General features: G+C 35.2%; 1 protein-coding gene and 1 long non-coding RNA gene across 2 annotated transcripts; one reads left to right on the top strand and one right to left on the bottom strand.

Annotated features, from left to right (window-relative positions):
- Positions 1-118: 118 nt before the first annotated feature.
- Positions 119-26,085, bottom strand: LOC119774349 (complement C3-like). Its single transcript, XM_038271810.1, has 43 exons — positions 25,967-26,085; positions 24,750-24,948; positions 24,476-24,638; positions 24,211-24,305; positions 23,962-24,050; positions 23,601-23,683; positions 23,430-23,517; positions 23,225-23,327; positions 22,995-23,115; positions 22,653-22,768; positions 22,286-22,432; positions 19,891-19,990; positions 19,671-19,762; positions 19,406-19,597; positions 19,165-19,320; positions 18,946-19,075; positions 18,076-18,144; positions 17,716-17,913; positions 17,518-17,629; positions 17,336-17,424; positions 17,112-17,251; positions 16,651-16,863; positions 15,556-15,610; positions 15,372-15,461; positions 15,009-15,215; positions 14,821-14,896; positions 14,545-14,704; positions 13,315-13,410; positions 12,983-13,133; positions 11,780-11,865; positions 9,314-9,391; positions 9,031-9,186; positions 8,866-8,928; positions 7,450-7,531; positions 7,267-7,315; positions 7,094-7,184; positions 6,648-6,737; positions 6,462-6,564; positions 6,247-6,336; positions 4,898-4,990; positions 4,705-4,788; positions 4,236-4,380; positions 119-378 (listed from the first exon to the last, which is right to left on the bottom strand). Exons 1-43 carry the CDS (start codon positions 26,041-26,043, stop codon positions 237-239), a joined length of 4,959 nt encoding a protein of 1,652 aa, XP_038127738.1. The 5' UTR covers positions 26,044-26,085; the 3' UTR covers positions 119-236.
- LOC119774350 lies at positions 1,543-3,102 on the top strand. The gene is made up of 3 exons (XR_005279527.1): positions 1,543-1,602; positions 2,587-2,775; positions 2,849-3,102. It is a non-coding gene; the product is annotated as an uncharacterized LOC119774350 (long non-coding RNA).

Below are 26,085 nucleotides of genomic sequence, written 5' to 3'. Positions count from 1 at the left end.
TTTTCAGGGATGAAAGAAATCAATAAATAATTATCTGGTAAATGAAAAAAGGGAAAATATACTATTAAAATCTGGTGAATATGAATATCATTAAAAGCAGGGACTCCTGGCCAAAAAGTACCATTAAAAGTTTAATTAACACACTTTATTATGTCTCGTACAATCAATTCATGCCAACTTTTACACACTTTGCAAAAATAAAAAATTTGATATGACAGTTGGTTCCAATGGTGCAATTACTGTTGACATGCAAAAGTGGTGTACTGATCGACCATCTCCTCCATGCCCATGCAGGTAGGTCGATGTTCTGCCTTCTGGCATTCTGCTTCTGTGGGCCAGTACTCAATCCAAGTCCTCTCCCCAAGCACATACTGAAACCTAAGAAAAAAAGTAATTAAAAAAAAATCCAAGTTAGCAGTGTAATACTTCCCAGTAGAAAATCTATCAGGATGGCAGCATGAGCAACTGCACTCATCCTTTATTTTTCCATGTTTTTTTTATTTTTTATTACAGCATACAATACTCAAAACAATGAAAGGTTTTGCTGTTTAGAACTGAGTTTGTGCAAGCAGCTGGAAAGTAAAATAAAAAGTTATATTCTTAATTGACACAGACCCAAATAAATGTGAAATGTGATGAATACAGGAGACATACGTTGAAAAATTGGTCCAGATATAATTGCAGATTAATGTAGTATATACATCAGATGGCATTAAGAGGAAACCCACGCTATAAAAAAAACTTGGTTAAAGTAAAGTAAAATTTTCTTAAAATATTTGCTCAGGATTTAGGAAGGTGAGTAAAATGATCTATCAGTGAAGTAAGATTTGTGCACTTTAAATAAACAAACAAACAAACAAAAAAAAATGATCTCCATTATTTCATTTTAAAAGTGGTATATCTATAAAAAAACATATTTTAAGGGTCAGAATATTCAGTCTGTTAACAGATTTTTTGGTTAAATTTTAGATTCTTGTAATTTAACAAAAAATACATTAATATAAATTACTTTACAAGTTTTTCAACCTTTCATGTGATCTAAAACCTTGAAAAAACAATTACAAACCCCCCAAGAGATTATTCAGGGTAGTGAAGTAAAAATAAACAACAGAGATAATAGGGTTGCACAATTGTGCACACCCTGTTAAGGGTGTGTTCACCTTTAACCAATAAAATGGAGTCAGCACATACCTGTCACTAATCCAAACCCCAAATAAGATTCAGCTGTTCTGGTGGGTTAATAGGCATTTTTGTAACCACATCTTCCAGCTCAAGCTGTGGGTCATAGCAGGGCTGCTAAAATCCACGTATTGTGTTTGGTCATGAAGTTTGACCCATTTTCATGCATTTTCGTGCCATACATGACACTTCTCATGCATATTTCCTCATTTAATTCTCATTTGATAGGGCCTGCTTTAGTTCAAAAAACTCACCTCTGACTAACAGGCTGATCCCAGATCAATTCATGTCTAAATCTAACCAACCACTGAAGGCTCTACACAATATAAACCAATCAGACGCAACGTAAAGTGGTCAATAACAGTCTTCCTCCCGCAACAGCGCCAACATGTCAAATCCACTAGACATCCTCCTGCCTGGAAGGTCGGTTACTCATTTTTCTTCACTGTTGATTCATTTCCTTGAATTGTCATTAAAACATTTTCTGTTTCCTCTAAATATTTCAACATTTTAGTTAGCATATTCATTCAATTTAGGTCTGGATTACCATGGCATTACAGGGCTATTATGTAGGTTCTCTCTGTACTTTTATTTTTTTATATCAAAACCCTGTGAATTTAAATCTACTTTGACCACTGAGCAGCAGTAACCAAGGGGTAAATTGAGAAAAATTAAGCAAAAGTTGTCAAAGTAGAAAGAAGATTATTTTTGTTTTTTGCTTTTTTTTTTTTTTAGAAATTAAGATTTTATTGATCTGTGTGTAATGCATAATTCATAGTAGATCGGGAAGTGTTTGCTTTGGGATGGAAACCTTGAATGTCTAAAACCATTCCTTTATTGTAGCCTTTCTGTCTGCTATATGAACCAATATGATGTTTTGAGCAAGATCTGCTGTTTTCACAACTTTTGTGAGACATTTTTTTTAATAAAGTAGAGCATTAATTAAAAAAAAGTTGCCCAACAGGACAGACAACAAAAAAATTGTCTGCCCAACAGCAATGTTGAGCTCCACGGCAGAATTGTAACTCCAGCGAATGTAGCACCTAGGCAAGAGTTGTCAGTCTGGTAAAGAATCTGGTTGTTATTAAAAATTGTAAAGGTTAAATTTTTTTTGCAACATTAAACTGACTAAAACTATACTAAAACCTTTTTAAGTTTTAGTTGACTAAAACCGACTAAAACTATCACATATTGTAAAGATTAAAATGTAACTAAGACGAATAATAGTTTTCGTCCTGAAGATTAAGATTAAAACTAAATCTAAGATGGCTGTCAAAAAAAACACTGTTCTAGTGTTGCTTATAGTGTTCTGGTCCTGATCCTGATCCTGATCCTGACCCGTTTCTGTCTTTGCATCTTTGAGCCTGCCTGTCCCTGTTTTGATCTGTTTGCCTGACCGGTCTTCAGGCACCTGCTTCTTATGGAGTGAATATGGATGTGCCTCTTGACTTCGCCCTCTGTATACGCTTCCTTCATCTGTTCGGATCTGATCTCCCTTTCAGTTCTGTGTCATTCAAGGCTTCGGCATCTGGAACTCTCCGTGCGGCTACAGTTGCATCTTGTCAGCCAACCGGCTGGTATCAACCTCGTTCTCTGGTTAGTGGCTCATGCATTCTTCTCATCCTCCATCAAGTAATCTTGGTCACTAACCTGTCTTTTCTCTCACCAGAGTTTCCTATCTCAGATGCCCTAGCTGCTGCTACTACAGATTCACAGTCTTTTTATTTCAATAAATGCCTTTTTTAATAATCCCACTATCTAGACTGCCTCGAACACTGGGTCCTCTGTTTTGAGTTGTGACATTCCGATTGTTTGAAATAACCAATGAAAAATAATATTGTACCTAAAAATGACCTCGTGTCTTCCAAATGAAATTTCCACCTCTTCCACCTTATAATTCCATCATGTAGAATGTCCAATTTTGAAATTTTTTATGTTCATATTTTAACCAAAAAGTGTCAAAATTCAAAAAATGTTTTACGGGCTAAAGTAGGCCTCTGCTGTCATTTAAAGGTTTTCTATGTAATTATTATTAAGATCCTTTGCCCAACCAATTTATTGCATATATTTTGTGGAACCATAACTTAATTTGAACAGCACCAATGTATAAATATGTGTGTAGCTTTATCAGGAAGGGCTTCATTAAAACCTACTCTCTTCAGTGGTTTATTTGGAAAATATAGATGTAGGTTAATTGTGATCAACATAGTCTGACCGTGAATTGGTTTTGGTACCTATTTGTTTTTGTTCACCTCTCAGTGCACAATGGTTTCTGCCTGGCCACCCCTGTCAACATTTCCTGGAACCACTGCTGTTGCCAAATTGTTGTCCAAGTTTGTGTTTCATTTCTAATTTCTCATTAATTAAGACTAGCGTCAGGAGGCCACATTACAGTTAGAGCAGCTGGCATGGAGGAGAGTAATCTGTGTTATAAATAAACCCTAAAAAATACTTCCAAAACATCAAAGGATCATATTATTTAGAGATTTCAGTCAGGTGAAGGATGCAAAACAATTTCCAATAAATTACATGGATGGGTGGGTTGGTGTGCATATTTCTGCAACCATCTATCCATTTTCCAACATGCTTATCCCAAGTGAGGTTGAAAGGGGTGCTGGTGCCTATCTCCAGCTGTCTAGGAGCGAGAGGGGTACCAGGTTTTTAAAATATTTTTATTTCATGTTTCCCCTTTAAAAGTTTCAGTTTGTTTTTCATTTCCCATGTACATGTTATAGATCACATTAAAGGTAGAAAACATTGTAAAATAATTTGTCTTCTTGATATTTTTATACATCTGGTATTTAAACAGGGGTATGTAGGCTCAAAGGAACGGCAAATGCACTTATTTTAGATAATCTTTTCAGCATAGCTCTTATTTATCAAAAGGTTTATTTTATTCTGTATTGCCATTTGATCTTTTTAAAAACAGACAAACCTTGAAATAAATTATTTAAAGCTCAGAGGTACTATGACATTTCAAGAGAATCAGTCTAATCCTCTGACGAGAACACTGTATGAAACTGCAGAAGTATTGCTGCTGTCATATTTTCACTTACGTTTGCTTCTGGTCATCTCTGTGAATGTCTTTGGATGATCCCATGATGAGGTAACTTTGATCTTTTCCCAGCCTTAAAGCTTCTCTGCAGTGCTGATAACTGAGGAATGTGCGCAGTTTACCAACAGGATCAACATCAATACTTCCTGTGTTTAAATGGTAGAACGAGAAGAGAGATTGAGAAAAGGCCTCTCAGGTTACTGAAGGGCTTTGATCGAGACACATGCAGCTTTGATTTTTGCAAGTCAAAAGTAACAATAAATTCTGTATACAGAAATAAGTTTTTCTAAAATTTGTTTGTAGAAAGAGGAGGGCAAAAAGAGACCCTGTTATTTTGGTAAATGCCAATTGCTATATTTTAAAAAGTTTTTAAGTTTAACAAAAGGTCAACAGTATTTTCTTTACTGTAAAGAGCTATTGTGAAAATTGTATCAAAAGATTTGAGAAGTTAAATAAGCATCCATACCCACCTTCTTTAATAACTTCCACTATGCGCATTGTGTAAGAGTCTGTAGACAACCCAAAATCATTTCCTTCCACCATAGCCTTGTAAGCTGTAAACACAAAATATGCAGATTTGAGCTCATGAGGTATAAGGGATGAATAAAAAAGGACGTTCCTTTCATTAGAATTTTCATTAACTGCGAAACACTTGTTTCTTACCAAATTCTATTTTGCTGGTTTCTGTACTTTCGCAGATCTTAGCTGTGCGCTCATCATTGCTAATGTGACCATTTTTCTGCATACTGCAGTTCTCTGAAAGAAAAATCAAGAGATGATGGTATTTCTTACATCAATGACAATGACAAAGGACGACTGCTTATCAAATTCAGTTTATATGTCTTTAAATTAAATATTTTAAAATATCAATGCATATATGATAAACCATCAAAAATTTGCGGATATCTGTATTATATTTAAAGTGTTGCATTTTATGCATTCTCATATTAAAAGCAAGTAGAGTTTTTTTGGGGTATGAAACAACTAAAACGTACAGGACAGTTTGCTTTGAGGACCAGAAACCTTGATCTAAACCAATCCACTGTAGCTTGGAATGCACAATAAGGTCAACTTCTCAGGACCTCATAAAGCAAAGCATTCTCACAACATGAAGCTGCCACTATAATGCTTCACATTAGTGCTAACTCTGCCCAAGCTAATGGGCAAAGTTAGTTTTTTGCCAATCAATGAGTTCACTTCCATATAGGCCAAAAAAATAATAATATATTTTCTATCTCATCTCTTTTTGTCTTATCTAGGAGAACCCTGTCTTTAGCATTTTTGCTACTGCATCTACTGTACATGGCTTGAGACAAACTGGCACCAAAAATTCTTTGGACCTTTTAACAGAGTCTTTTATATCTAATTCTTCAATACAGGCTAGATTTATGGACAAGCTGACTAATAATCAGACCTATTAGAAATATTCTATCACCAAAGCTGTGGATCTCTGTGGATCTGAAGGTCATAACAAGGCCTTTTTTCGGGCCGCTCTTTTTAAGCCAGGAACTCAACGATACTCCACACATTTTGAATTGAGAAAGCTTCTTTCTGGATGGAAAGAGAACTGTCTTTAAACTTGGAAAACAAAGTCCAGTGTTTTTTTGTTTTTGTAAACTTTTTTGGAATCTACAGCTTCTGCAGAGGCACCATATAGTTGTGAATGGTGTGGTTGTCAGTGTAAGTGATTGTATTTTCTGTGTCTTCACTTATGTCTTGAGTGAAATTACTGAGACCCTCACAAAAGATGATTAAAAAAAGGGTAAAGTTTAAAACAGTCGGTTGCACATGGTGGTATTTATTGGTCAGAAAAAGATTGGGCTAAATGAATTTGCCTTCCACCCTCTTCAGATTTTTAAAATTAAAATTGAACTTATCTAACTTCTTACACTTCACAATTATGATTTGTTTTTTGTAAGTCATTTAAAAATGTATATAAAATTCATTGAGGTTTGGGGAGTAAATGAGTTGTTGTTCTTCCTAAAATCTACATAAAGACCATTCTTGTTTACCTTCTGCACAGGTGCATTCATTATCTCTGCACAGCTGCAGCAGTTTTCCACCCTTCCTCTCAGGATGGTAAAATTTCACACAAGGAATTTCTGGAATGAAATACATACATAGAGGTACAAAATAATTCTTAGTGAATAAGGAATAGCATTAGGGTCATTCAACAAGAACATGGGATAAGGAAAATTAAAATGACAATAGAAATCCTTACACTTACGTTCATAATACTCATAAACAGACACGGCTGCTGGTTGTAAAACACCAACTTTCATTGTTTGGTGGATCCTAAAACTGATCTCCTCTGGTCGCGTGTGGGAAACCTAGAAATGGATTTGAAATAAGAATGGCACATTGATGAATGAGCAAACATCTATTTAAAAAGACAAGAAGACTGAATTTTTACCTTGTCCAGATATATGATAAGAGAACCTCTTTCTGACAGAACTGTATTCATCTCATATCTTGCAATGGTGCGAGCGCGTCCTTTAGACAACTGCAGAAATATTTAAACACACACTCAGTGTACAACCTGCAAAGACATCCTATGGCAAAGACTTTTGTTTTTAGAGATTCTCATCATAATATCATCATGCCATCCTGTGTTCCTTGGGAAGGAACACTTATTAAGGCTTCACCAAAATAAGAAAATGTAAACCTCTGAATTTGCAGTGAAAACAACTCCCACATAAATCTAGCATTTAGTAAGCATAAGCAATTTATGTTATCTGACTTTAAAAAATCAGATTTGATTTGGTTTTAATCTCAGAGAGTGTGTGTTTGATTCTGTGTTTTTTAAACATGTATATAAATGACTGGATTTAACTGTGTGAATCCCATTCAAAATCTTACCAAGTCCAGGTCCTTTGTTTCAACAGTGAATCCAGTTAGCAGGCCAATGTCTAAGATAGACATTTTTGCATCACTCTCCTTGTCCTTATACCTGTGGGTAAAATGTTCAGAGTAATCTGGATAAATTCACATCGACCTATGGAACTTCCCAAGGTTTGGCGTACGGTACTTACAAAACATCTATCCTAAGCATGTATGTCCTGCTATCATCAGTTATTTTTTCTGCAGAAACAAAAGAGGAAATCCACATAAACAATGCATCTTTATACAACATGCTATTTTTTATTTTTATTGTTTTACAAAAAACACAGAATAAATACCAAATTCATGATTAGAACAAACGTATACCAGATTACCTGGGATGAGTTGCACGGAGAGATTAAACTTCTGGCAGTCACTTTCCTTTTCTTTGGGGATAGCATAATAAAGTGACACCATCTGTAACATAAAAAGTCACATTGTGTTGCTATGTTGCAAGATGATTTTTGTCTAAATTTTATGCTTTATTTTTAAACTATTTGATAAAAAAATGTATTACTTATTAAATTTTATTATTTCAAAAAATAGAATTGACCTGCAATTATGTTTAGATACAAATCCTAATTGACATAGTCAATACTGATAAAACATTTTAAATATGTATAGTTTAGGTCATATCATACATCCCCTTACATTTCTGATAAAATTGATTAAACAAGTACTACTGAACATTAACATAATCAACTGATTGAATAAATAACGCCTTTCTTCCCAGATTTTCTTGTGTTTCTAGTCTACAAGAAATATCAGCCATATATTAGCACTTCTTCCAGCACAGCGCCACTACAGTTGTTCCTAATTTTACAGAAATAGAAATACATTCTTTTCCATTTTCTTTATCAAAATAAGCAACAAGCAAAGAATAAGCAAATAATACCCTCTTTCAAACTCAGGAGTTTAAATATTCCATATTTCACTCTTTGAACAGTTCATACATATGCGTCATCATAAAAGAAATGCAGGTCTTTGTCAAAAACCAAAAGACTTTTAGACAAAGGTGCATTAAACCAACAAAAATTGATTTGTTAATGGAATAAAATGTGATTAAGATTTGTTGGGCTACTCTATAAAGCTTGGAACTCAACACTAAGCGAAAGCGAAACATCTTCAAACTTGGAAAACATAGTCCAGTGGATTTTTTTTTTTTTTTTACTTTTTTAACCTTTTTGGAATGACTGCCATGGATGACTGAGAATCCTAACCAGCAAGAACTTTATATTTGTTGTCTGTTCATTGTTGATAAATGAGAATAAATGAATCAGGAGGAAAAGGTAAGACTGTTTTGTGTCTAAACTAGGGCTGCAAATAATGATTATTTTGCTAATTTTTTCGATTAATAATTAGATATCAAAAGGTTCCTCGAAGAAAATTTTTTTACTAAATTAAACCAGGTGAAACTAAAACTTCTCCACTTGAGGAGTTCTGGATAGAGTGTATTGACAGATGAATTTTTTTTTTTTTTTCTTAAATGCAAAATATTCATATATTTCTTACAATTTTGATATAATAACTGCTTTAAGTGGGTTACTCTATGGGCTAAAAGCATGTTTTACAGTCTATACTCCAGTTACGGATTAATCTATTACTAAATCATTTGACGATTATTTCAATAATCAATTAATCATGATTAATCTGAATAATTGTTTTAGCCCTAATCTTAACTATTTCATTGAGTTAGCTAACTATTCAAAATATATATTAATACATGTCTGGAATTAAAAATTTTTACTTACTTTCACTGTTGCTTCTCCTGTTCCTGTGGCTTTAACTTTTACATCCTGGTTTATGTCATTGATCTGTTAAAATATGAATTTGAAAAATCAAACATTAAAGAAAGGAAAAAAAAAAAAAAAACCTCACAGCTTATCGTAAATGTAGAGAGGATGTTATGATCTTACTCTAGATGTCCTTGTAGCAAAGTGATTGTTTTTGTTTAAGTTGTACTTGTCAGGCTTTGATCTTCCTGGCAACAAGATGTCAACATTTAAATTATAGTCTGGTTCTTTAGCTTGAGTCCAGTACTCTGATATAGCCTGGTACACAATAATAGTTGCCTGGGAATAAAGTATAACAAAAGAGAGAGAGAAAATTTCAGTTTTAACTAAATCAACATCAATTTCCTTAGAACATGTTTAGAGGTTTGCATACAGTAAACTAAAAGTAGACCTGAGTTACAGTTACCTGAGTTGATCCATAGCCTCCACCCACAAACTGCTGGTCATTAAACCATCTAACGATTGGTCTCGCATCTTCAAACCTCTGTATTGAAAGAAAACAAACAGTAATTTATCTAGATAGCAGCATTATAAAGCAAAACCTCTATTTAATGAATATATTCTTGAATATATCCTTCTTTTAAAGGGGGTTAAATTGACTATTTGGAACACTGAATATCTTTCTTGCCAAAGTCAAGATATTCAACAAAAAATTGCTTAAATTCTATGTGGTATATCATTTCTGTCTCCCCAGTTATTTTCTTTATGTGCACTGAATTCACAAAGCAGCAGATGCTGGTAATAATTAGCTACCAGAGGTGTCAAAAGTATAAATTTTTATTACCCAAGTAGAGGTATAAATCCTACTTTATAAAAACACTTTTGTAGAAGTTAGAGCATCAACTGAAGCTTTTTACACAAGTAAAATTGTAAAAGTACCATTTTTAAAACTACCAAAAGTAGTATAAAAGTAAAAGTAATGCAGGAAAAATGTTAAGGAGAGATGCTTTAAATCTTATACTGGTTAATGCAAAACCCTTTTAAAGGAACATTTCTCTAAAATTCTGGATGATAACGTCCTTATACTTAATTTTCCTAGTTTTATAGCTAATGTTAAAGTGTCCAATTTTACTTTGTATAATCTTCAACAACAATTTATTTTGGTGCAGCACTGAGTCCAACAATAAAGAAATGAATTATCTGGATGAAACTAATTATTTTTGATGGGTTTTATTGATTTTTTTAATACCAATAGGCCATAATGTAAATGAGCTTAAATGAAACAAAACTAACACGTCTATTTTTTAAATGTATGCAGCAGAAAGTAGAGGCAATTGCAAAAAAAGTAAGAAGTAAAAGTAAAAATTTCTCCAAGATTTCTACTTAAGTAAAGTAAGAAAGTTTCTTTTCATTTGACACCTTTGCTAGCCACATTACTAGAGTAACTAAAATCACTTAGAGACAAGTCAGTATATCTTATTACTTGAGGTACTTAACCCTTTTCTAAAACATATATATTAGATACAGTAATAACTAAACTCCCATAAGCACTGAATTTATTTGTTTCATGTTTATTTCTGTTATTTTATGACTAAGCTCTTTTTATTGGTTTTAATTTTAGATCAGCTTTAAAATATCTGATTTACATTTCTTTGGTTCGATTTAATGATTTAGTATTGAAGCTCTACATTAGACAATATTATCAGTTGCAGAGTAATCGAGAAGCTTTTCACCAAAAATCTTTTAAATCTTTCTTGAGAAATTTCTTTCATGTCCGCTCATTACTTTAAAATAAGTACAAATATTTTCTGCTCTCTTACTTGAGTAGGATTTCTGTGTTTTTAAATCAGTTAAACAAAACAGTTTGTGCCAAATACATACAGAAGTAATCCTGCACATCAAGTCTAGGTGATAAGAGCGATTTGAACCTGTTCTTTATCAGGCCGCAGGTTCTCCTTTTAGCCACGGTTATGACTCAAGTAGAAGAAATACAGAAAAATGTTTTACTTCCTATCTTATATTTATGAGTCCATTCACATTTTGTTTGTGAGTGTCTAACAGTCCAACAGTGCACCTCAGTCCAAGGAACAATCCTTATCAGGATGCAGGAATTTGTTAAAGGATTCTTTAACATTTTTGGTGGAAGAAGCAGTTCCCCCCTAAACTAAGGAGTGGCAGCAGTGACTATTGACAGCTTCAGCATTGGACTCCGAAAGAAGAATACACTGAAGACCACAACACAAAAAGGTGAGCCATGCTTCACTAAAAGTCTGCAGCTCCAAGAAGAAAGCAGAGTGAATGAGGAAGGTGAGAGCAGAACAGACACCAGAGGCTGCAGACACAAGCTGTGCCTTATTTATTAACTTCTGAAAGGATTTAAGGGAATTTTTTTTTATTAGAGGTGCACTTCATGTAAGGAACATTTCATTTAAATTGTGTAATGATCCAGATCATGAGCTAGTTTTAGTTTAAGTCACAATATGGGGCAAAATTTGCTGCTTGGTGTAAGTCTTAGCTCTCAGAGTGCTTTACTAGTTTATAATTTGATTGGTGCATAAGTTTGGCTTTTGAGGTTTAGGTTTTGTTATTGTTATTTAGTCCTATTCCAATTCCATTTTAAATCTTTCATATATATTTATTAATATTATTAATTAAATAAAGCATTCTCTTTCCCCTGTGTTTATTGCGTTACTTATAACCATCTGAAATGAATTTAAAAGGAACTTTTGTTATGGCATGTAACTAGACTGGCAAAATGGAAGGGCAATAACTGCTTTCCACCATTGCACAGACGCCACCCACTTTTTACAACTTTGCACAATATAAATTCTTATTTGGCAAATAGATGAAAACATACATGATATGTAAATATACTGAAATAATAATGGTTCTATATTATATTATATTTTATAAATGTGGGACAAAACCTCACCCTAGCTCTGACCAGAGCCAAAAGGGCATATGCAGTCGCCTCTTGTGTAAATGTGTTTTTTCCAGGTACAGGCCAGTGGTTTAACTCTAAAAGACAAACAACAATGTTGTAAGAATTTTAACACATACACAATTACTCCATTGATTTGTGTGGCAATGTTTTTCTTACAATATGGGTACAATTTGCCAGAAACGTTACATTTTGGGAGCTTATCGGTACTTATAGGGACCAACAACTGGACCCCTTGAGGAAAGGTTCTCTTCTTTAGGGTTTTAAGGGTTAGTTTTAGGACTAAGGTGTGAATTGTGTTTAGGGTTAGGTATGTCTTGGTATTTGTTAGGCGTTAGACACTCTCTTGATGACCCTCCCCCCTACCAATGTCCGATGGCTAGGGCAGTTGGTTAGAGGATCAGAGGCATTGCACGGGCCGGTGCGAATTTGGAGGGCTAGGGTTAGGCGAAGGATTAGGGTTAGGTTGAGAGTCAGGGTCACAGTTAGGTTTAGGGAAAGGATCAAAGTTTGGTTTAGGGCATGGGTCAGAGTTAGGTTTAGGGCAAGGGTCAGGGTTAGGGTCAGGATAAGTTTAGGGGGTGGGGATCGGGTAAGTTTAATTTAGGGTAAGGGTCAGGTGTTAGGTATGGATTCCACTAATATTAGGGTCAGCAGCTAATTGATCTGATAAGTTGATAAGAAACATGAAGCGTCATGGTTAGGCCAGAGAAATAAATACAATATGAACAGAAGTCAGTGGAAAATCCCCACAAGGAGAGTGTAACACAACATATGTGTATGCTTTATCTTACACATCTACATGAGTCTTTCATGCACAGATTTAAATATAAAATAAATAAAAATGACTGGGTGTGTGTCTCATATACACATAAATACACAAACAAACTTGCCTCACTATCGTTGTAGGGCCTTTCCATTGAATTCAATTAATTTCTACAGCCTACATGTGACCCTATCCCTAACCTTACAGGTTCATGTTAACCCTAACCCCAACCTAAACTCAATTCACACCTTTGTCATAAATGTGACCTTTGACTCAAAAACAGTATTTCCAGGCACTGGGGCCCACAATGAGTAGGAGTAGTTTATCCCCCCAGTGTGTTAAATATAAGAACGCACACACCCACACACGTAAATATATAATAGTTGTATGTGTGCAGCTCATTTGTATGTCAATAGGTAATGCAATACCAGGAGAAGCAAACTTGTAGAGAATTTCTCGGTTAAGTTTCTCTTCATTGGCCAGGGCATATGATGTAATGGCAACAGCATAAGGGTTTGTGAGGAAAGGAAGACGTTTTTCGAGGTAGGCGACTCCTTTCTCAATACTGGATGGAAGGCTCTGGGTAAAATAGGAGAACAATATTCAAGTAGGTAAAAAATAAACCTTTGATTTCTCTTCCTGTAATGCCATAAAAAGTGTTTTGAATTTGATTATTTGACAAACATCCGTTAAAAATAATGCCAAAAAAAGTAAATGACAAGAAATTAGAAAAAAAACTGCGTGACAGTGAGGTACTCACATTTACACTTGGGGCGCATATTGTGCGTGTTTCCTGCATGGCAATTAGGCAGAAGGCCGTGAACGAGGCATCTGAATCTCCACCGAGCACATCACCCTGTATGAGCAAATATGCAAACACCGACATGTCAGGGTTAATAGTCTAAATCCTGGTCTAAAAAAACTAAACTCCACTGGGCTTTTGTGAATCCTCAGTTTTGCAGTAGGGAAATATTAATTTAGGAAATTTGTTTGGTTGCTCATGCATTGTAAAGCTTCTTGGCAATACATCTTATGCTGTTGGAAAGTCATTTTATTCAATTAGTGTCACATTGAACAAAATAACCAAGTATTTGGGTTGGCCAAACAGCTTAGTCTACTGTTGACTATTTGTTGTCATGTATTGAACTGGATGAGGGATTTTTGGAACAATAGCATTTAATTTAGAAAAAAAAAAAACTAAACATGGAACTTCTTCATGCTTAGGGAACCTGAAGACAAAAGACAGGAAACACAGCAGCTGTCTTAACTTCTGAAAGTACTGAAGTTGTCCATAGAGCCCATTGACCAGCAAGTTTTGAGATGTTGGTCACACTGGCATAAGCAGTGCACAAAAACTGATGTCAGTCGTGTCATTTTATAAAAAAAAATCCCACTACAAAATTCTGCAGGCAGTCTTTCATTAATCCAGCTCTGTCTAGAAAATACTCATCTGCAGAGGGCACAGTTTAGAGACAAAAGATCACCACTGTTTGTAGACTTTCTTCTAGAATACTCTTCATCATGGGATTGCTTCTAATTGTGACAACTGCCACTAAAAGACAGGGTACAGATGACTTGGCCAGATTTTTACTGATTTAACTTTTTATTCCAGCTCTAATTTCCAATTCAGTAAGGCCCCTTGCAAGCCAAGAGGCAAAATTATCATCACTGTCAAAACTATGTCCATAACATATGTTACCTATACATATATAAATATATATATATGGGCTGCAATCAATTAATCTGTAGACTATTCTTCCGAATTAGTTAATTAATAATCGGATATCGAAATGTTTCTTAAAGAAGATTTAAAAAAAGACTTAAATGTAAAATGTTAATCTTTTTCCAACAATGGGGAAATTCCTTCTCTGTATTTGACCCATCCCCTTGGGGAGCAGTGGGCCATTGTGCGGCGCTTTGGGAGAAGTGTTGGGTTGAGGGTTTTGCTCAGGAACTCAGAGTATATATATATACATTGCAGTGCACTAACCTGCATCTCTCTATGATGTACTTTTCCAATTTCCTTAAACATGCCATCAGGCTGCTGAGCGTTGAGGATCAGAAACTTAACCGCACCACAGATGTCACTATTTTGCACTGCTATCAAGTTGTAAGCAAAAGCAAACACCTTGGCAACATATGCAGTCAGCCTTATAGAGGTGAAAAAGAAAATAAAGGATTAGTTAAACAAGGTGTGAGTAGAATACCAAGAAGATAGGTATTGTCTCCATAACTTTGATAATAATGTTCATGTTGAGCAGCTTACCAGGAGCTACTCCCATGACTAGCCCACACAGCAAATGAGCCATCATTTTTACGGTACGCTAGCTCATTTTTGTATCCTAAATAGATAGAAAATTATACATTTATTCACAAATACACCTACATTTTTTTAGTTAATCATAGAAAGACAAACTATTTTACATAAAAATGAATTCCGCTATGTTACCTTACCAGTTTTAATGTGCTGAATAGCCTCATTACGTTTGTCAAAACCAACAGCTTCCCATTGATTGGTTTTGTCCAAATATGTGGTTGCAATGACTGGTAGGGTCATGTGAATCATGTTCTGCTCTCCACAGCCACTGGGCTGGCGGATCAGAGTACCCATTGATTTCCCACTGAGGGCATTCTCAACAAGTCCAGAAACCTGTTCTCTGCCTGCATGAGCACAATGAAATTGATCAATTTACAGGGAGATAATAAATTCAGACATTCCAACTATCAGCAAGGAGGTGAATTCTTAACCTTTACTTTGGTAAATGCCAAGTTAATTTCTTTACATGATGGGTATGAATGTCACAAAATTATACCCACCAGTCACAGAAACTTGTGTGCTAGTGGGTGCATCCGGTACCAAATCTTTCCGGGGAATATTACTGTTTAGGGTTTCCTCTTGTGTACTTCCTGAAAGGAAAAAAAAAATCACAAGGAATTAGGAAAATAAAAGTAAGCTTTCAACCCCTAATAATGTTAATGCTTTTTTAATGTTTAAACATACCTGGGCCTGGATCTAGAGTTACAATTTGAGCAGATTTAATCAGTATGCCTTCAGGCTGGAAAAAGTTAGGGGAAATATTAGAAAAAAAATCAATCAATTCTGGTTCATAACCTAAACGAAGAGGTCCATCTGATCATATGGATGATGACTTGAGGTTTATGCCTGTGAAAGCTCTGTTTACAAGAAAAATGAAATAATGTACTTCTCAGTGTTTAGAAGTTATGTGTCCCCTATTAATTAGCTTTGTCAATTTTTTCTCAGGGAAGGGTGAGGGTATGACTGAAGCTGTTAGCTGATAATATGGAAGTAATCCAACTTTCGCCTTCTAGCTTGTATTACAGTTTAATCACAGATATTCAGTAATCACTGTGATGAATTTACAGGCAGACTAAATAAAGTGCTTTTTATCTGAACCTGTGATAGCTGTTTAATAGGTCTCCAGCTTATAGGTTTCTGCTTCACACAAATTTCTACCTGATTTATTCTCCCAGTTATTGAAAATAGAAGTCCTGGTTGAATGAACTCAAATAAATGCAGTCATTGGAGCGTGAGTTTCGCCCTTCATGTAATCTCAGTGCTCTTCTTTAAATTCTAAGCTATATTATCAGCTAAAAGTTTAAGTTTTCTTTTACAGTTTTTTTTTTCTGTGTTACATAGATCTTGATTTTGGTTTTGAAAATTAACACAACTATTGTGAATAACAAAGCTGAAGATAGTTGAAAATAATTGTGAAAATTAAGAAATAAGCACTTAAACTAAAGCATATAATGGTCAAAATATTCTGAAAGTCCACATTTAATGTTTCCACTATAAAAACTGTTCTAACTTTTTCCCCTCAGCAGATAAAAAATGCTTTATAAAGTAATACTGTTTTTTTTAGACTTTTTTTATATGTTGTTCCTGAACATTTCCATTTCTCAGTTTACCCAAGCATCTTTCTGCTGTCAAACATACCAAATTAATTGTCTCCATTAGGTGTAATCGAGATAATTTAAACAAATTAGATCAACTGACGGCCTGTCGGGGATGTAATCTGTCACAGACCAGGGATAAACCTGAAAGGCCCCACCCAAAGAGGGCTTTTGTTTTTCTTACCACAACACGCAGCATCTTTTGAACTCCATCATTCAGGGATGAGTCCCTAACAGCTGCTTTAACCTCAATGCTGCGTTCCCCTTCCTTCATGGGAATAATGACGAATGGTACAGAACGTGTGGTATGGGCGCCAACTCTGACAAACTGTTGATATTTCCCTCTCTTGGAGGCAACACTGCACACATTTTCTTCCTCAATCAGTTCCACACGAGCCTTAAGGACAAAAGAAAATTTAGAAAAGACTGAAATATGAAGGGAAAATATGTAGCTTTATCTAATATAAAATTTAAAGTTGGATCCAGTGCATGTAATGTAATTAGTATACATATATATATATATATATGTGCAAGGGTCAATGCAAGTGTAATGGTTCATTACGCTTGCATTGACCACCGATCAGATGTATAATTTTTACAATTGCTAAAGTTTTTAGTTCATTTTATTGCCATATTACGACTTACAGTGATAGGCTCTGGGCTGTAGTTGTGAAGGATTGCTTTAATTTCAAGCTGCTCCCCTCGGACAGCTGAATACGGAAGCCGGAGGTCAATGAAAAATTCTTTACGGACTATTACCTCCAACGGCTCGCTTACACAGATTCCTTTAAGGCAAATGAAACAAAAAATTAGGCCCAAGAAGAGAGACAGAATTTAAAAAGGAAAAAAGCTGTTGTCAGGCTCTGTACCAAGGGTCCTTGACAAACTGATGCCAGTGAATTGCCAGGTTGTGATTGAATCTTGCAGAGGAACATTCCTCACTAAAGATGTGGCCTCACTGAAACCAAGAAAGGTAAAACAGACGTGAAGTTTAAGAACCAAACTGTTCTTCCACAGCACTCGGGATCTGCACAAGAGTCTAATGGCTTACCAGTTACCAGCAGGACAAGCAGGAAGCTGGATGTCGGTCCACAGCCAACTTTCAGGGAACTTGGTTCGAGATACAATTTCATTGCTGTCCATGTAGCTGTCATCGGATTCACCTAAAGTGTGGTTGTACATGGTGTGATTGCATTTCTTTAAGGAGTTTGAGAACAATCTTCTCCATAAATTTGTTCCTGTTTCTTACTGCGAGCTAATTGCAGGTTTTCTTCTTTCTTCTCAGACAGCTGTGTTTGCATCGCAGTACAACACTGCAGGAAGGCCTCAGCACAGGCGTCACCATCCACTATGTACTCTGTACGCTGCTCGCAGGTATACGAAAGTGGAACTTCCTTCATACCGTCCAAACAGCAGTCTCTCTGCAGTTCATTATTATACTGACTCACTTTGAAAAGAAACGATTTATGCATTAAAATAAGACATATTAATTAGCAGAAAACAGGTTTGTTTGAAAAGATGAATCTATCCAGGCAAGGCTTAAAAACATAATTCCTGACTAAATGATACTATATCTAGTCATTGATTAGTTGAGAGCTGTGCATCTTACATAGGGTCGTTCTAACATCCATGATAGTTGTGGCTCTTTTCCGCTTGGCGTTCGCTTTGCATTTTAAGTCTGAAATAGAAGAAAAAACACATCTTTCAGACATTATTAGAGCTAAATTGCAACCAAAATATTTTCTTACAAAAACAAATGTTGAAGATATTAAAAGAAAACATTATCAGATCATATTCTACAACAATCACTATATATTAGACTTGAAGCCAACATAAAGAGGCACATTTTTTAGGTACCGTAAATTATGAAGAGTGGGTCACCTATTATTGTAACAAGATTTACATTTCGAACAACACTTATCTGCAGCTGGAAGAGTTAGATAAAAAAAAAATTATGTTTTTTTAACCACACTATTTTAACCTTCTTCTTTGAAGAAAAACTTTAGTTTTAACTGAATTTTATAGAAGTTTTCCACAAAATCATCATCTGCACTTAATAGTCACAATTATACAGCCCTAAATTTTCCTTTAACTCAAAGGAAACAGAACTACCTTGTATATTACTATTTTAAGTTAGCTTTCTTTGATTGAAAACAAAAATCAGACAGCAAGGTCATATTTCTCTTGCCATAACAAAAATTGTGAAACATAGTAAAGTAAGTAAAAAAATATATAAAGTAAGTAAAGAAATATATAAAGGTTATATTCCATTGGATTATCCAAGAGGCATGAATAAACATAAATGTAAACTCTTTGCATAATACTAACAACAAACATGCTAAACGCTGTACTATCTAATGTATCTACAGTTTGTAAATCTATTTGATTCTTTAATTTGACAGAGAAAGAAAGAAAATAATATTTTAAAGAACAAGCAGAGTAATATTTGTGTTGGAGAGTGCATGAGCACATAAGTCACCTTGTCTGTAGGGAGTTCCTGAAGCAGTGCTTGACTCAAACACCAGCCCAGCATCATAGAACACATTCATGCTGTCTTTCCCACCACCTGGTGTGCAGCCTGTGTCATGTTGCTCTACGACGTCCCAAACCTTTAAGATACAGCAGTAAATAGATCACTCTTGGGGTTACAGCGCATAAGGCAAAGATACAAAACATCTTTTTTTTAGAAACTTTATACTTTTTTCTGGGTGAGACGGTGCTTGTTGTTTAGGACGTAGACGCCTTTGTCGACTGCCACGAGTCCAACTGTGGCCCCTGGATCTCCTGTGACTTTCAGACTAAACATCCTGCGAGGTTCATAGGATGGAACAGGTCTTGCTGATTCCAAGGTTAACTATATGTAAAGAAAATATCATGGGATTAAAATAACATAAACACAACAGGCTTTGCCAGGCTTTGATTTGCAGCTTTAGTCTCACCGATCCCATGCAGGAGTCTTTCACGTCCACCCAAACAGAGTCAGACACCACTTCATTATCTTCTGGGTGATAGTAGGCAATGATGCGGAATGAGGGCAACATGTCTTTAGTGATGGGAAGAATTAGGGAAATCAGTGCCTGGCCTCTTGTTTTGTACCGCTCAGATTTTAGCAACTGGCCTCTGCTTGAGATCTGGGGTTCATAGAATAACACATTAGTAAATATAAAATTAGTTTAATTAGGACACATGTCGAACATTTCTCACCAGATATGTTATATCCTTTGCTTGTGGTGGGTTATTGAGGTTGAGGTTGATTTTCAGGTTATCTCCTACTTTCACTTCAGCTGTGTCAATTCCTGCAATGGAAAATTAAAGTGTTAAGCTTAAAACTTAAAAAAAAACATGCTGATGACATGCATAGTTCTTCTCCACAGATAACATGTTCTTTCCATGTGGACTAAGGTGTTTTCATTTTATGACTTACCTATATGGATGTACCTCTTGTTCTTGTTTAAATATGGTGAAGCCTGCATCTCAGCAGATGCTTGTCTCTCTGGCGTAAGATCAGGTTTACTTGTTTTTGCCTGTAATCAAAAGGTAACCGTGTCATTTTTAAGCTAAGCGCTCAGTTCCCTATCATTGTCTACAATGTACATCCCTCTATTGTATCGTAATTAAATTGTATTGTATCATAATGCATCTTTTTGCAATATTTATTTATTTATTAACCACAACCTGATCATATAACCTACTGAATAATATATATCTTTTTTGTTTCTATTGTGGTACCATATTTGGAATTATTTCAAAAGCAGACTGTGTTACAATACATTTTTAAGATTGCTTTTTAAATTTTTTTATCTAATAAGGCAGTGGTTGACCCCTTTTTGTTTTTGTACTTTTCATCATTTCATACTATATGTTTTTCTGTTGGGAAAAGAAACCATTTGACATGGGATGTTTCATAATGAACATCCATCAAAAAGCCAGACATATTATTTTTATATATTATATATATATATATATATATATATAAATTATCACGTTATTATCGCGTTAACGCGAGGCCATTTTAACAGCGATAATTTTTTAACGTGAGATTAACGCTATGTGGTTTTATGGTACAATTTTCCAAGTACATCCAGCTGCAGCCTGCGGGAAGGCGGGGCTATTTTCCCCCAGTCTATGCATTTTCCATAGGCTTCGAGAGCGGAGCTCCTCAAGGAAAAAAGACGCTCATACACTGGGTAGCGCTAGTGCCTTTTCTTTAAGCCCCACCACCAACAAACAAGTTGAGTGTCTGGTGCCTAGTAGCAACCTGAAATACGCTGAGAAAACAGATTACTGAGGAGAAATGGAATCTGCTACGGCACACTTGCTGTCTGTGTACGCCACAGGTCGGTATCGTGTGTGTCTCTGTGTGTGTGGGTGGGTGTGTGTGTGTTCTCATTTTTGTTAAGAGGCTGAAAAGTAACTTTCTAGAGCATAGACTACCTCCATCTAGTGATGTCGGTCTATTGATTTTGATGTATTGATGTATTGATTGAATTGTTCATTATTATCTTGGTTAATTAACATCTTATGTTAACTGTACTACATTTTATAGCAGTAGGGTAAAATGCTTGTCTTTGTTCAAAAGACTTTATTAACTGTAAAGACTGTCTTTTACATCAGCCTGTTTTCAGGGCCTTTTTTTTGGCTACATATTTGTTATTTTTTGCTACATGCCTCCCCATCTTCTTGCCATATGTTTCTATGGCATAAATCAGTGTCTGTGACCTGTTTTCATTTAAAAAAAAGAACATTGGCACAAACCTAGCCTGTATGTATTTTTTGTATGTCATCGAGAGTATTTAAATGATTTTCAATCATAAAAAAAATTTGCGATTAAAATGCGATTAATCGCAAGTTAACTCAGGCATTGATGCGATTAATCGCGATTAAAAAAAATTAATCGATTGACAGCACTAATATATATATATAAAACTCATTATCAGCTGCATAAAAAGTTGGTCATATGATTCAAGTAACTTAATATTATTACTAGCAAGAGGTAACAGTATAAAAGAACATATTAGATAAAAATACTTTACCATGAAATGTTCAAATGTCCTTAAGTTGAACATGGTACCATACTAGTAATTTTAAGGCTAAAGTTTCTTTGAAGTGTCATTAGTCCTTTCTGTAGTGTATTTCCACCGATCATATTTTTAAAAACAGTTTTGTCATGTGTCCTATTTTGGCTGAGAAACTATGTTTATTTTTACTTCTCTTTCCCACCGTCCTCTCATATTAGCAGTCTCGAGTAAATTTCCCATATTATTGAATTATAAAACTATATTTAATAAAAAAAAAGTTATCTGTCTACTAAAATGGAACTGTTGCTAGCATCGCAAGTTTAAATTTGATCAACTATTTGTAGTTTGCAATTGGTTGACAAGTGGTTATTTCACATTTCTTGTGTACATATCTTAAAATACCACGGATATTGGAGCTTGACTAGGATAGTCAGACGGTTTGCAGAGGAGGTCATAAAATTTCCCCTAAAATTTCAAATCTTAATCTTGACAAGTATGGTAGTGCATAAACATTTCTAGTGAGGATCTTTAACAACACTTTAAAAAGCCTGACTCACTGTTCATAGCGATTAGGAACGTCAGCAAAATTAACAAATAAGAATTAAAGGAATTTCAGGCATTTATTTCCCTCAATACTCTTTGCAGATATTAATACTCTAGCTTTGAACTGGAATGTTACACTGCTTCAACCAAAAATCTTCTTAATGTAATTTCTCATTATATATTTATCTATTTAATGACTTATTCATCTCATCTTTTATCAAGGCATTGCTGAAATATAAATCCTTTAAAGCTGCTTACAATGATTGTCAGCTTAGAATCTGTTGCTGCTGTATTAATAGTCAGCCTTGCCATCCCATTGGCTGCTGTGAATCCCCGAACATTTCCCGGAGTAACCACCACTGGGATACCTTCTGCTGGACTTTCGTCAGGATTAACCACTTCAACCTGTTATTAAGGGGAGAAAAAAAGAATAACAAAACACATTTCATGAGAAATATAGCAGCATTAGATGGATTTATCCAAGGAATAGGTCTGGAGTAGTTTAAATTATATTTAGTGAAAGGTTAACAATGCATATTAAATATGATATGGACGATTTTTTATAGTTGATTGAGTTAGAAGCTGATGACATTGTAAACATAGAAGAAGAAAAAAATCACTGTACCGCAATATCAAAGGACATTCCAGGTTTGAAAAATTTGGGAGTTCTTGTAAAAGTAATTTTGTAGGGTGATGTGACAATCTTGATGCCTCTCAACTCCGCCTCCACCATTTCACTGCCTATAAAATAAGGAATAAACACATGTAGAGAATCGTACTCCTGGGAAAGGCTGGCTTTATCAAATAAGGAAGAGCCTCTCAGCATGAGAAGAGAAACACCTTCAGAGTATGTGAAATGATTCTTGTTTTGTTCTTCTTTACTAAATGCAACTGACTTGCAAATGTGCGTGTTTAATAAATTAACACAACTTAAGATATAAACTACTTAAAATGCAAAAATACTCACCGCTCTCTGTCAAGACACTAACAGACACAAAGATGGACTTTCCAACAAGATTAAGGATCTCTGGGAAGGTCTGAGTTATCTGTTCCCTTTTCAGTGTGACCTGTCCTTCTCCATTCGTAACCTGAGATCCAACACCAACAGATTATGGTCAGTCTGGATTTTTTTATTATTAACATGAAAAATATATTTAATCGAAAACTAAAATATTAAAAAGAATTTCAAGTACTCACCGCAACCCGTGTAAGAGAGTTTGGGAGGCTTTTCTTATCTTTTTCTTCCATTATACCAAAGACCACATAGGCAGTGCCATAAACTTCCTTTCCAAACAGATATCTAAAAGAAACAACAATGATATCCTTACGGGAATGCTATAAGAAAAAATAATAAGACCGCTTTATTTTCTGTAATAACTGATAAAAAAAGATTTCCACATACGTAGCTTTGATGTTTATGGTAAGTTCGTCGCTGTCGACATAGAAGAAAGGGACAACAGGAAGCAGTTTGACCTCGAAGCTGGGAAGCACTGCGAAATAAAGTTTTCATTTTGATGAAAAGCAAGAAAACAATGTAGAGGTGCGGTAAAAGCTTGAGTAACTGGATGCTTACCATATTCTTTGACCTCAAATTCTGCATAGTAGCTCTGCTGTGGGTTGCTTTTGAACTTTGCCACCACCTTCCATAGTCCAGGGCTATAGAAAGATGTATGTACAATTTACAGCAAATATTTGAGAAAAAAAATATTTAGAATACTTGCTACCTATCAATTATTTAACAATAAATCCCATTGTTCCTGGAAAAAACTGAAAGTCGCAAATTTATTCTTAATCTTAATCATCAATCCTGCATGTAAATCTCAATTTTATATATGTATCCTGACAATTTAGTATTTATTATATGACTATGATTAGAAAATCTAGATATTAAGTTAGCTTTTATTTAGTTATCAAAAAAGTAAAAAATAACTCACCTAACAATTTCACCAAGTTTGTAATCTCCAGAGAAAATACCAGCATTAAGAGCAACTGAATCAACAGGTATGATGATGTCCTCAGGAGTCTAAAGAAAATGCAGTTTTTAAAAGTCAGACCAACATCTCTCATGGACTGAGTGGTCCAACGAAATATTTGGGTTTTCCTGTTTTATCCATTGGCAGGTAACAAAACTCAATATGAAACATTGAGGGCAAATTAGTTGCCAAAAATAATAAAACACATACCACAATTTCAATGTCAATAGAAGCATCAACTTGGTTCTCATTGTTCCTTTCCACAGGCTGCATTTCGGGGGTCAAACCAAACATCCTGTAATATACTGACAAAGAGAGAGTGGTTCCACTTTTACATGGCTTTTTTTCATTTACCAAGTCAAATGGTGCATTTCTGCAAAGCCTGAATTTTTTTTCCAGAGTCTTTTGAATTCCAGCATTAACCCTTGATGTAAATCGGATATATGTTGTGTTTTCAGAAGAGCTCTACACTCACCTCTGCTGTTGGGAGTATACAGGGTCTTGTCAGTCTGTATGAAGATGTAGCCAGACTGGAAGGACACCAAAACAACTTTTTCCAGCAATCGGTCTGGAAATTGAGCTTGCACATAAACATACTGTTTTGCGCTGGGGTTCTTATCAAAGTCTCCCGCTGGAATCTGCAAGCAGATAAAAAAAATAAAATAAAACAAACAGGACATATATATTCTTGGGTCAAGGTGCATTAGTAGCCCTTTGACAGAAACATAATGCAAAGGTGTTTTACTTACAGTCACTTTTCCAAACCCCTGAAAGTTGTTCTCATTGTTGAGTAACACATCCTTCTCAGCCAGCTTCTTGTTTTTAGTGGGATGGTTCATCACAGTAATTTTGACGGGAATGTTCCCTGCAGGAGGGCAATCCTGACATTCCACAAAGATGTTTTCTGCTGTTCCTACTCGCATCAGATTGGGAGCAGACATCACTTTGCTGCAGGCGGATAAAATGGTAAATAGTTATAATGACTGATATTCTTTTGGATCATAGGCAGTTATTAAAACCCCTTTTTTCTACCTTTTACAGACTTAGCAGAATGATGAGCAGAAAAAATAAAATTATATCTGCATGCAACCTTAAAGATAAAAGATATTTTTTTCAGACCTCTTTTAAAACCACGATTGAAGACCTCTTTGTAAAAGAGAAGGACAGAATCCAAAATGCTTCGATAGGTTTAAAGAGTGACAACTCTGATATTGGCAGTTGCTGAGTCTTTAGATAACTGCTTTAGTTTGTTTTGTGTTGCGTTATTTTGTTTTTTTTGTTTTGCAATCTCTTCTAACTTGTTTGTACAGTGGAGGACTGATCTGCAGTATGGACTTTATACTTAATGAATTATCCATTGATTATTTTGATTAAGGTCCAGCAGGGGATCAATGATGTTACTGATCATATGATGATTGTCTCTGTTTGCTGTGTCTGGAGGGAGGCAAAGTTTCACGAACACAAAACTATATCAGGTCAACTTTCAGGCAAGACAACAAAATCTTATGCAACACAAGGGGCTAACTGGGCTGCAATCTATTAGCAAAAAAAAGTATCTACCACTAAAATTAAACTAACATTCGGCAAACAGTAAAACATCAAAGAGATCAACGTGAGAAAAAGTTACGGATATAAATTAGTGTGCTGAATTTTTATACCCTGCTACTGAACACACACTGCCCTCCGTATTTATGTTCCCCTGCTTTGTAATCAGAATCAGTTTCTGATTCTAGATTCTTATCACACTAAACTCAGCAAAAGCCTATCAAACAGCCATTAGGCAAGGTGTCCTGAAGATGTAACATGTAGGACACTGTGTCTTCAGGAGCAGGATTGAAAAAACTATAGATTTAAGGTACAATTATTAAGCAAAATATTTTCAAATATTCAAATTAATGGATGAAATACTTTTTTTGGGAATAGTTTTAAATAATTATTATCATGCCTCATAGACTTATCTACTTACAGGTTGGCTCCATCAGCCAAAGGAGCCAGGGAGGCAAAGACCAGAGAGGCCAACAGCAGCAGAAGAGTTCTCCTCATCCTCCTACCTTGTTCTGATCTGCTGCCAGTGTGAAACAGACC

The sequence above is a fragment of the Cyprinodon tularosa genome, unplaced genomic scaffold, assembly GCF_016077235.1.
Source record: "Cyprinodon tularosa strain WSP-4 unplaced genomic scaffold, ASM1607723v1 ctg81, whole genome shotgun sequence".
NCBI lineage: Eukaryota > Metazoa > Chordata > Actinopteri > Cyprinodontiformes > Cyprinodontidae > Cyprinodon > Cyprinodon tularosa.
The sequence above is the reverse complement of the archived record's forward strand: the minus strand, read 5'-3'. Positions and strand labels throughout refer to the sequence as shown.

Excerpts from the sequence above, each read along its gene's own strand:
- LOC119774349 (XM_038271810.1), bottom strand. The coding sequence starts at position 26,043 with ATGAGGAGAACTCTTCTGCTGCTGTTGGCCTCTCTGGTCTTTGCCTCC. Across the intron at positions 19,763-19,890 it reads CAAGAGGTACATCCATATAG|GAATTGACACAGCTGAAGTG; the intron begins GTAAGTCATAAA and ends TTTCCATTGCAG. Across the intron at positions 13,134-13,314 it reads TATGCGCCCCAAGTGTAAAT|AGCCTTCCATCCAGTATTGA; the intron begins GTGAGTACCTCA and ends TATTTTACCCAG.